The 11113-nt window shown below is 51.0% G+C and overlaps 1 protein-coding gene across 8 annotated transcripts in view; it reads left to right on the forward strand.

The window, feature by feature from the left end:
• Window positions 1-10336, forward strand: part of RUSC2 (RUN and SH3 domain containing 2) — a 57841-nt gene extending 47505 nt beyond the window's left edge. For all 8 annotated transcript variants that reach the window (XM_041403847.1, XM_041403844.1, XM_041403851.1 and 5 more), the window contains 8 exons: window positions 508-651; window positions 1567-1643; window positions 3701-3875; window positions 4554-4659; window positions 5701-5747; window positions 6683-7655; window positions 8241-8414; window positions 8729-10336. In XM_041403847.1, coding sequence (XP_041259781.1) covers window positions 508-651; window positions 1567-1643; window positions 3701-3875; window positions 4554-4659; window positions 5701-5747; window positions 6683-7655; window positions 8241-8414; window positions 8729-8909 — 1877 coding nt within the window. In that variant the 3' untranslated portion in view covers window positions 8910-10336. The remainder of the gene's footprint in view (window positions 1-507; window positions 652-1566; window positions 1644-3700; window positions 3876-4553; window positions 4660-5700; window positions 5748-6682; window positions 7656-8240; window positions 8415-8728) is intronic.
• The last annotated feature ends 777 nt before the right edge of the window (window positions 10337-11113 follow it).

Below are 11113 nucleotides of genomic sequence, written 5' to 3' on the forward strand. Positions count from 1 at the left end.
TGTGGTCTGTCTGTGGGAGGAAGAGCATTCTACAGGCTAGCCTCAAACCATGGAGGGAATTCCTCAAAGCCTTATACCTCACCCCCCCAGCCAAAACATTTTCTCTATCTTTCTGCAAGGGAAAATGCATAGCACAAAGTCCAACAGGTGTAAGTCAAGCACATGGGAGAACTCCTGTGTATGTCACCCCTTGAAAACAGAGGCCATCCCAGAGAACAGGCAGCAGACATGCAGGTGGTTGTCTGTGGATGCCTGTGTGCAACAAGTAATGATTTCTCTGTGCTGACTTCTGACCCTGCTTGCAGCAGCATGGGCCCTCAGTCAAGCTGGAGGTGGTATTGGGCAGGCCACGGGGATCAATTGTGCAGGCACACATTGCAAACCACTGCTGGGGTAGCACCAAAGCTGTAGCTTCACCATTCCAGCAGAGGACAGGTGGCATGAAAACTGCTGCTTCGGTGTGCAGGATTGGGGCTGATCCTTGTCCCCTCTGTCTTATCCCTGCAGGACAGTCTATGAGGCAACTCCAGCTTACCTACAATGACTTTTTCCCTGACTACTTCTCGCTAGCAGAGAAACCTCCTGCTGAGTTCTGCCTCTCCCCAGATGGCAACACAGAGTCCATCTCCATCGACTTGCTGCAGAAGAAGGGTGAGTCCATATATCTCTGGTGGACCATGTAATGTGCTGTGAAGTGTGCTTGAACTGCTTCTCCCAGGAAATATGATTAGAAAGGATCTTAGGTGCACAGGAATGGGCAGAGAGGGCAGACAGGCACAGGAGTGTGACCCTAAGGCAGGGCATGCTGCCACCCCAGGCTCTGTGTACAAAGGTAGACCTGTGTGTATCTGTGTGATGTTGCAGATTTGCTAACATGAGATTTTGTAATTTAGGTGAAAAGTCTGTTCAGTCCTACATAAGTTGTAAAAAATTGTATCAATTATATAAAAAGGTAGGAGAAAAGACTCCAGAGCAGGACGAGATATGGCTGTGGTGGGATCCATGCTACAGGCAGGGCTGGCAGGACTTGACAGCTGATTTATTACCATTTCAGAGGCAAGGGATGTGTAGAAAGGTTCCCAAGCCTTTGCCAGCTATGTGCTCATGATTACCAGGTGGCAGCTTTCCCTTCTGTTTCAGTTCTGTTCTTACATTATCCTGGTGCAGGTGACTGATTATACACCACTGGCTTGTTGCTGAAAGTCATGACAGAACCTGCCAAATGCAAGGCTTCTGCCCTGCCACCCTGTGGCATCAAGGCAGCAAAAGACACATTGCTTCCGATCTCATCTCTGCTGCCTCAGGGCATGGGGTGTGGAGGTGCTTTCCTGTTCCTTGGGAATATTGACAGGTTGTCCTACTGGCAGTCTTGGTAGGTGAGTGCTGGAGCCAGCAGGAAGAGTTTTGGTGAGGATTTAGCATAGTCTCTGCATGTTTTTTGGCAGAGAGGGCTTGTGTGTGGACGTGAGCTTGCAGTGTCCCTGTCTGATTACTTCCAGGAGTGTTTTGTCAGACTCCATCCCAGCAGCCCCTCAGGCAGCTCTTTGACCTGTTGTTTTCCACTAGGTCTTGTGAAGGCTATCAACACTGCTGTTGACCTGATTGTGGCTCACTTTGGAACCAGCAGGGATCCAGGGGTGAAGGTATGTCTTGCATCCAACTCCATTCTGGGTAGCATAGAGAGTACAGAGCAAGATTGCCTCTCCATTCTCTTCCAGTCTAAAACTACAGGTTATCTAACAAAGGCAGGAGTACCAAGAACAAATCAAACAAAGGTGCTGCACACTGTGCAGCAGATAGTAAATCTATGGCAATTCCTGCTGCATGATGCAGTAAATACGTGTATTTAAAGGAAGATCAGAAAAACACAGGTAAATTATGTTTATTAAACACATAGGAGTAATGTCCAGCTTAGACTCCGAGTTGGAAGTAGTTGTAGGCTGTGAAAGTATAAAGGGCAAGTACTATGTATGTTTGTTCTGGTTTAACTCTTTATGTACTTACTATGGCTTTTTATAAGAAGAAACAGCAGATCAGCTGCCCTTCTGGTCTGATGCAGCACACCAGCTCTTTTTTCTCATAGAATGGGGAGATGTGTCTCCCTCCTTCACATGTCCTTTGACTCTGGTCTGGCACTAGTACCAGGGTACAGTGCAGTATCCCCTAGAGATCCCTCAGCAACTCACATTTTAATATGAGATATTGCATCATTTTAATAATGATAAAAAAGTTCATCCATCTGGGGCAGACTTCACCCATCTGGGGCAGTTGGTCACACCCATGGTAGCCCTTACCATGAATACATTAGAGTATTTAGAGTACATCTAAGGGGCTGGCGGTTTTAGGCCCGTGCTCCCCTCATTTCCCATTTCTGGAATAACACAGAAGAGCATCTAGGTTGCCCTCGGGCTGGCTGTCTTTGGCCTGTGCTCCCTCACCCCCCATTTCTAGAATAACACAGAAGCAGAACAATTTTGCTTGTGTTTGTACCAGGCATTGTTTGCAGTCCTGTGACACCCAGCATGTTTGTAGTGCCTCCTCTCAGTGCTGAATGCTTGGCTTTAGTCAGGCAACTAACTCTGGGCAGCAATGTGACACTATTTGGACATGACAACTCCCCTGGCATGCCATCCCCAAGGAGAAACCTGACTGGGACAGATTCCAAAACCATTCAATGTTATCTCAGAGCCCAGTGTAATTTTGTCCTAATTACGGCTGTTGCTGATGCAGAGATTGCTGAGCAATATAACTGGAGCTGTTGAGATTCCCATGGCTTTTTAGGGCTTCACTGTGAATTTCCAATACTTGCAGTATAGGTTTGGGGAATAATTGCAACATTCCCCCATTACTTTGCTTATCAGACAATGCTGTGGTTTTAACCTCAGGTTTCTTTATACATCAGTGTGCCAGGGGCTGAGTATTCACCTGTAAAAAGTCAGCATTCATCCCTGCTGCTGCCGTGCTCAGTGGATCTGACGGGATTATTCCTGAGCCAAGTTCAGTTTCAGTTCAGGGCTTTTGTGAACCTGTGCCAACTGGTCAGTATAATTCCAGCTCAGCTGGTAAAATCTGTGCCCTGAGCACCATTGCCTGACCCATTTGGATAGATCCTTTGGCAGCTCAAAGAATGTAAGCAGAATATGTCCCTGCTCTGCTGGAGCTGGGCTCTTACATGCTTCCTCTTCACCTCAGTCTGAGCTCTGGCCATCTATTGTGCCCTTATTTGTTCATTTATAGTAATCTCTAGGAGTTAGAGCTTGACATGTCACTGAGTTAAGTGTTCCATAACCCCTCAGTGCTGGTAGTTCTATGTGGGTTGGTGCTTCCTGCTCCAGAATTAGCTACAAGAAAATCTACAACAGCAGGAATATCCCCAGCTCTTTTCTTCCTCCAGCAGGAGAGCCTTGTTATCCCTCTCAGGAGAAGCAGGCTTACTTTCTAATTGGGATATCCTCTTCCCAGTCTAGGATATTCTTTTTTCAAATTACTGCCTCTTCCCAGCCTGGGGAAGAGCTTGCAGAGAGCAATCCAGAACTGGCGTATGAAGCATCAGGAGTGAAAGCAAAGATCCTGCATGTTCAAGGAGCTGCTGAGCCTAGAAGTTGCTTGCTGGGTGTCTGAAGTGGGGCTGAACTGTTTCCATGCATCTGTACCCTGAAAACACTTAGCAACATTCTTCCTGTTGCCTATTGTCCACTAGGCCAAACTTGGGAACAGCTCTGTGAGCCCCAATGTGGGGCATCTCATACTGAAGTACCTGTGCCCAGCTGTGAGGGACATTCTGAGTGATGGGCTCAAGGCTTACGTCCTGGACATGATCATCGGCCAGAGGAGGAACATCCCCTGGAGCGTGGTGGAGGCATCCACCCAGCTAGGTACTGGTGTTGTGCAGCAGTGCCTGTGGTAGTTGTGGTTGGGAGGTGCTGGGCAAGGTTGGCTCTAAGGATGGCAGTGCAAAACACCCATTTTCCTGCATGGAGCAGGTGCACATGTACCATCTCTTTCAATAAGGGTGAAACACTGCACTATTCTTCCCAAGTATTTGTTGTCATTTCTCCTGAAATTTGCAAATTCTCCCATAACAGGCCAAACCAATAAAAAAAAGGGCGAAAAAACCCCAACAAAATTAATTCCACATTGGTTTCTGCATCATACTGGGAAGCCTCATAGCCTGACTATGGCAAATCTCCAGCTCTGCAGTTATCTCTGTGATTGTAGACACCCCAAATTATAAGCACACACCACAATATTCTCTTTTCACACTGATTTTAAGCCAGTGGCTATGATTGCCACTGAAGTGTGGGAAGCAGGTCCTTGTGGTAATGAAACACTCCCAGAGTTTTGGAGTGGTGGTCTGGGATGGATCACAGCCCTTCTCCCTTGTGTAGTTTAAGTGTTGGTGTGGAGTGAGTTCACATTGGTGTGGTGGAGGGGCATGCACACACAGACATGGACAGCCAGACAATGTCTGTCTTGCCTTGATGCTCCATCCTGTGGTGCAGTTTTGGCTTTGGTCACCACAGCTAATCTCAACAATTTGTTTTTCTACACAGGGCCCTCTACAAAATTGCTGCACAGCCTCTACAGCAAGATCAGCCAGTACACAGAGCTCACCAACCACACCATGCGGTTCAACGCATTCATCTTTGGCCTTCTCAAGTAAGCAGGAACCCTGGGGTAGCCGCGCATCCCTGTCCAGGGCTGGCAGCAGCTGTTGGTCCTTGACTGCAGGCAGGCACAGTTGACCATGAAAAAACTTAAGAATCTGGGAAGCCACTTCCCAGAAGCAGGGTAGGGAAGGAAGAAGCTCTAAGCCTCAGAGAACTCCGTGCAGGTCAGGAGTGAGAATGAGTGGCTGTAGCCAACTGAAAAACAGGGTCAGTCTGCTTTAGCCCCAAAACATTAGGTGAGAAAACTCTGTCCAACTTCATATGAGGTTAGACATAATATATGCATGAGTTACTCTTGGAAATTCCTCTTTAAACCATTGTTTCCTGGAGCTGCAGTGGATCCCAAGGCATGAGGCTCTGAAGGAGAAATTGCCCTGGTCCAGGACTCCAGACTGGCCCTTCTAATTTGCATAAGGAATGTGCACACTCTGCTGTGTTTAACAGAGGAAGGCAGTGATACGTTTTTGTGGGTGAAGCAATAAGCACTGCTAGGGTAGTGTTTCCCTGATCCTCTCTGGTGGTCAGCAAGAGCTCTGGCAGTGGCAACAGAGTTCCCAAGATTTCCAGATGTTGTAGAACTCCTCCAGACAGGAAGAAGCTCTGCCTTGCTCTCCCCACACAGGGTGACCCCATTCGCCCTCACTGGCATATTTTGGGCTGAGCCACCAGCACTGATCTTAGGTCTTAGTTTTGTAGATCATTTGCCTCTTCCACAGCATCCTCTTCTCAGCAGAACAAAGCTCTGTTAAGGACATAGGAGCCAAACAGTGAGGAATCTTGCTGCAAACATGGTTGTTCATGGTTCCAGTTGCACATGTAAAGCCATGTAGATGTTCAGTGACAGGCTGGATGTCTGTGATCAGGGCATGCTGATGGGACCAAGCCACTGTCCTTTCCCTGAGGTTCACAAGCTCATGCTTTGTAAATGCCCTTTTCCAGCCACACTTCTTGTGGCAGAGCAGTGAGGATGAATGGGGTTAATAGATTTTCACTGATTCTTTCTGATCCTGCTAATTTTCCATTCCTGCAGTATCCGGTCCTTGGAGTTCTGGTTCAACCACCTTTACAACCATGAAGGTAAGAACCTGAAGGCTGTGGGCTGCAGTGGGAGCCAAACTCTGCACACAAATACAGCATGGGATGGAAATATGTTTCTCTTGTTGCTCTCTCAGCTTGGGCTGCTCTTCTCTGCCCTGAGGTGAAGGACTAAGCTATTACACAGCCTCAATGTAGCAGGGAAATCCCAGGTGGAAGTCCAAGCATCATGCAGCTCCTTCCACCTGAACCTGGACTTCCATTCTCCTTCCCACCTGCAGCTAGCACCCAAGGCTTTTGGTGCAGATCCCTCAAACTATCTGCAGGAGATCAGATCTATGCCTCCCCAAATTTCTATGTTCCCTGCCCAGTGCCTGAGAGTTTTGTATATCTGGAGATGTGCACACTTACCTGAATCTTTTCAGGCATGAAGAATAGGAAGAAATGGAAAGGAAAAGCTGACATATAAAAAGCAGATTTTACTGGATGTGTCTGTTTTATAGCAGAATAGAATCGAAATAGGAATGGAATAGAAATAGGAATAGAATAGAATAGAATAGAATAGAATAGAATAGAATAGAATAGAATAGAATAGAATAGAATAGGGTCTGTGCTTATCCTGGCTTTCTAAAGCAGAAGACAGCCATCTATTAGACCATCATTAAGACCTGGAAGTGTGAGTAAAAGTTGGGGCTGTCAGGTTATTCCCATCTTTCTTCCATTCATTTGGTGGCAGAGGTCATCTGGGATGATAGTCTGCCAAGCAAGTCCTGGCTGCAGGTACAGCTGGAAAGCTCTGTCTGGGCCAGTTTGCTGAGAGATCACAGAGCATCTGGTGCTCCCTGACCCAGGCCTGAGCCTCTCACTGTGACCAAAAACTGATGTCCCTCTCCTTTTGTCATAGCTTCAGCAGCTTCATGGTGGCTTGGCAATGGTGGCAAGAGCGTCTCCTCTAATTAATGTATTTTTTCCTACAGACATCATCCTGGCACACTACCAACCAGTGGGCTTCTTGTGCCTGTCTCACAGTGTGTGCCAACCTCTTTTTGAGGAGCTCCTGCTCCTACTCCAGCCTCTCTCCCTGCTGCCCTTCAACCTAGACCTCCTCTTCGAGCACCACCTGATGCAGATGGGCAAAGAGCAGCAGCAGCAAAAGGAGCTGCTGCGTGTGAAGCAGGACCTACTGCTTTCCGTGCACTCCACCCTGCAACTGATGCGGACCCGGGGCAGCAGTGAGGATCCTGATGGCTGCAGCACCGCCCCTGAAGCATGCCAAGGGGGTGCCAGAGATGGTGACATCTCACCAGGGCACAGCCCACAGCAAGCTGTGAGTGAGAAGAGGGTCAAGGGAGTGGGAGCTTCCTGCGGAGAAGGTGACAGGGAGGAAGAGCAGAGCAAGATGCAAGAAAGCACATGGGAGGGGAAGAAGGACAAGCAGGCAGGCTGGTGGTACCAGCTCATGCAGACCTCTCAGATTTACATCGAGAGCTCAGCCGAAGGCTCAAAGTTCATCCGCTCTGAGAAGAAGAAAGCAGCTTTGAATCCTGCACCCAGGTCAGTGGAGACCCACAAGGCACCACCTCCCCGAGAAGGAGTGGTGGAGGGTGCAGAGGCTTGTCCCATTGCTGAGGGCACCTTGGAGGAGAGGCCCAAGGCAGCCAGCAAGCCAAGTCCTGAAGCCGTGGAAGAGCCCTTGGAAAAGCCCCAGCAGGTAGTGGTCGGCGAAGAGGTGAAGGAACGGAGCTGGCCCTTCTGGATGGGCAGCCCCCCAGACTCTGTGGTTACAGAGCTAAAGCGCAGCAAGGAGAAGGAGGCTCAGCAAAGAGTGGGAGCAGCAGCAGCCCCCCAAGAGGACAGCAGCACCAGTGCATCAGAGGGCAGCCAGCCCATCAAGTGGGGACACTTGTTTGGGTCCAGGAAGGTACAAAAAGAGCCCAGACAACCAAACAGGTAAGGGCTGTGGTGGTTTGGGGCTGAGAAGGGCTGGTTGACCTGGAGTATGGCAGTACAGGTGGAAGTCAGGCCATGAGCTGACCGCTGGGCTACACCATGGTGGTACATCAAGGGTCTGTAACCCTGCTCAGTCCTGCCAGCCTGACTTAATTCCTCCCATACCCTTGCTCAATCCATCTCACAGGCTTTCCTCTCTGCCTGAGCTCTGTAACTGTCTTGGCATTCAAACCCTGCTACATGGCCCCATTATCACCCATCCCTCCCAAAATCACATGTTGAGAACAGAACATAGAGCCGTCCCTGTTGCTTGGGTGAAGTTGCCTCCAGTAGCTGGGACCCCTGTGCATTGCCTCGCCCTCTATACACCCTTACTGCTCCTGAAAAATGACCACTGGAAATGTCCGTCTCAATCCAGGCTGTGTTTTTTCATCTGAGCCCTCCTTGCCTGGAGACCTGAGACACTAGCAGTGCACTTAGTGCACGAAGCCAAACCTCTAAGGCATGACCTTGCTATGACAGCGCCTGCTCTGTTTTCCCGGGTGCAATTTCCTGCCACTGACTGCTTCTGTCTGCTCCTTCCAGGTTGCCCTCTGGCTGGCTGAGCTTGGACAAGTCTGTCTTCCAGCTGGTGGCCCAGACAGTTGGGGCTAGCATGTGGCGTGAAGCAGCCCCGGAGCCAGACCCTCCCCATCCAGAACCACCCGAGGCACCTGCTGAGGCACAACCAGTCCGGGAGATGTCTCCTCACCCTACCTGGTGAGTGACACCAAGTGGACAATCCTGCAGGTGCAGGAATGTGTTAGGTTCAAGGTGGCATGGCTCTGCCTGTTGCAGTTTGCCTGGCCCCCTTTATACTCATGGACCAGAGAATGGTTTGGGGCACTGATACAGCTTGTGCATCGATCCACCACAACTCTGCAGTCTGCACGTGATGGGGAGCTGGGAGGGCAGCTGGGAGCCTGGCTGGGGAGGGAAGCTGGGGGTGTTTTCCTCTCCCCCTGGGCCTGTGGTGGTCCCTGGTGGGGTGGGTGTCCTGAGGTGAGCTAACCCTACTTTCCTTCTGCCTGCAGTGAGGTGAAAGCTCTTTGCCATCACATTGCCACTGAGGCAGGACAGCTGAGCTTCAACAAAGGGGATATTCTGCAGGTCATCTCCAAGGTGGATGGTGACTGGCTGCAGTGCAGCCTTGGCTCTGAGAAGGGACTGGTGCCCATCATGTACGTCACCCACCCTGAGGACGAGGACTATTGACACGTTTAGGAGGCCAAGCACAGTTTCCTGGGCTGCTGAGGCTCCTCTGGGATAGCCTACCCTGCCAGAGGAACAAACACAGCTTCTTGCTAGTTTCTTACCTTTCCTGCCATTACAGAATACAGTAACCGTAGGTGGTTCCTTCTTGCTCCTCCTTGTGCAGCTGCCAAAGGCCAACTTAGCCCCCCGGGGTCTTCTGCGAGCTGCACCTCGTATTGCCAGGCATCGCCATGCATGCAGCCACACCAGGGACCGCCTGACCCCCCCCTCCGCCCCTCACTGTCTGCAGCACCCACAGGCCATGGACTTGTACATTACAGGAATCCAGGCAGTCCCTGCCAGGGCAGTGCTGCCCCGCTGCGCAGCTGTTGGATGCTGGAGGGTACAGGGTGCTGGCCGTCCCCTGCCTGGGGGTGGCAGTGCAGTCTGCAGCCTCCATCATCCCTGGCATCCTCAGCTGAAGGGGTGGGAGCACCCTGCGTTGGCAGGGTCCCTGCGAGGCTGGGCTGATGGATTGTGTTTATTGGGGCACTGCAAGGTAGGCTCCCTCACACTGGAGCATCCCTGTCCCAGTGTGCTGTAGTGGTTCCTGGTGGGTTGTACCGGGACAAATGTCCTGTCACACTGCAGGGCTGGGGCTGTGCGTAGCCACAGCCAGGGGAGGGGGACGGGGTATGTGTGTGAGTGTGGAGCAAAGGGGTGTGAGGGGTTGTGAGGAAGGCACGGGGTTGTTCAGTGTTATGTAGGTCCAGGATGGGTAGTGCCACCCTGTGCAGAGATGGGTGCTTTGGGGGGTGGCCGTGTGTCCTCCACACTGAGCTGGGAACCGGTGCCTGGTAAGCCCTGGGATGCTCAGTGGAGGGTGCTGGAGGGGAGGGAATGAGGGCAGGGTCCCTGTCTGGGCTAGGGATTTGGGGGCAGTGCTCTCAGCAAGTAGATTGGGGGTGCTCCTAGAGGGAGCTGGGGAGCCTGGGGAGGAAGGGGTGGTGCTCCCTTTGGCACAGGGTTTCTGGTCTTGCTGAGCAGTGCCGTGGGGTGGGGGGGATAAGTGTTGTGCACAAACACAAGGGGATACTGGAGGTCCTGGGGTCCTTGGTAGAGGCAATGCCAGTCAACCCCTTCCTTGCCATGTTCATGCCGCCTGCTGTAGTGGGGATCTTCACCTGCCTGTCAGGTGGGGAACAGTGTTAATGAAAGGCCATGCCAGTATTTGGTGCCATGGCCGGCTTGACGCTGTTCACAGCATCGTGCCTGGGCTGGCTTCACCATGGCAAGGGGCCCTGGTCTTGCTAGGTTACCTCCTGCTTGTACATCGCTTAGCGGATGTTGCACCATATTTAGTTTGTATCTCCCTGTTAGAATGAGGTGTCTCGCCTTTATTTATTTCTTTATTTATGATGCATATTAATAAAAAAGGTGCTGATTGAGTTCCCTGCTACCCAGACTTATCATTTCAGCGCATCCTTGTGAAGGGTCTGTGGGTTACCTCTGCTGGGACACTGCATTGCAGGCTTCCTCCTGCATTCACCACAGCCTACACCAGACCTTCAGGAGGACATAGGTTGCTCCCAGCAGTCAGACCTGTCAGTTCAGGCCTGAGGGGGGGGTGGGGAGTGGGCACTATATGATGATGTCTTGGGGAGGCAGCACTGTTTGGGGTTCCTTTTGCATTGCTTTCAGCCACCCAAGCAGGTTTCAGACAGGAGATCACACCACCTCAGCCTGGAATCTGCTTCTCCTGGGCCATGGGAAGGCGAAGGTGATGAAGGTGAAGGTGAAGGTGAAGGGGAAGGTGGGGTTGTGGGCTGGGACCCATAGTCTGGGACAACCTGGCCATGAGTTTCAGTGGCTGTGGATTGCTCACAAGGAAGGACTCCACAGATTCTAAACTTAGACTCAAAACAAACATTGGGCCTCCAAGTCCACTATGAATCCCAAGAGCTGCTTCCCTTTACCGCTCAGCAGCTCAAAAGGAGAAGGGAAGAACTTTGCTTATTACTCCAGGCTTCACTGCAAGAACACCATTCTGGAGTTTGTTGCATCCATGTGGACAAATGATGTGCACAGGTGCAGTGCATCAAAACTGCTGGAAAAATCCACAACTGAAGCAGCATAAACCCCTGCTCTGGGGGCAGCAGCACAGAGCAGGCAGGGCCAGTACATGAGCTGCTTTGATTAAGCTCTCAGATAGGGACAATGGTCAG

Source organism: Onychostruthus taczanowskii, unplaced genomic scaffold (assembly GCF_017590055.1).
Source record: "Onychostruthus taczanowskii isolate IOZ18803 unplaced genomic scaffold, ASM1759005v1 scaffold204, whole genome shotgun sequence".
Classification (NCBI taxonomy): domain Eukaryota; kingdom Metazoa; phylum Chordata; class Aves; order Passeriformes; family Passeridae; genus Onychostruthus; species Onychostruthus taczanowskii.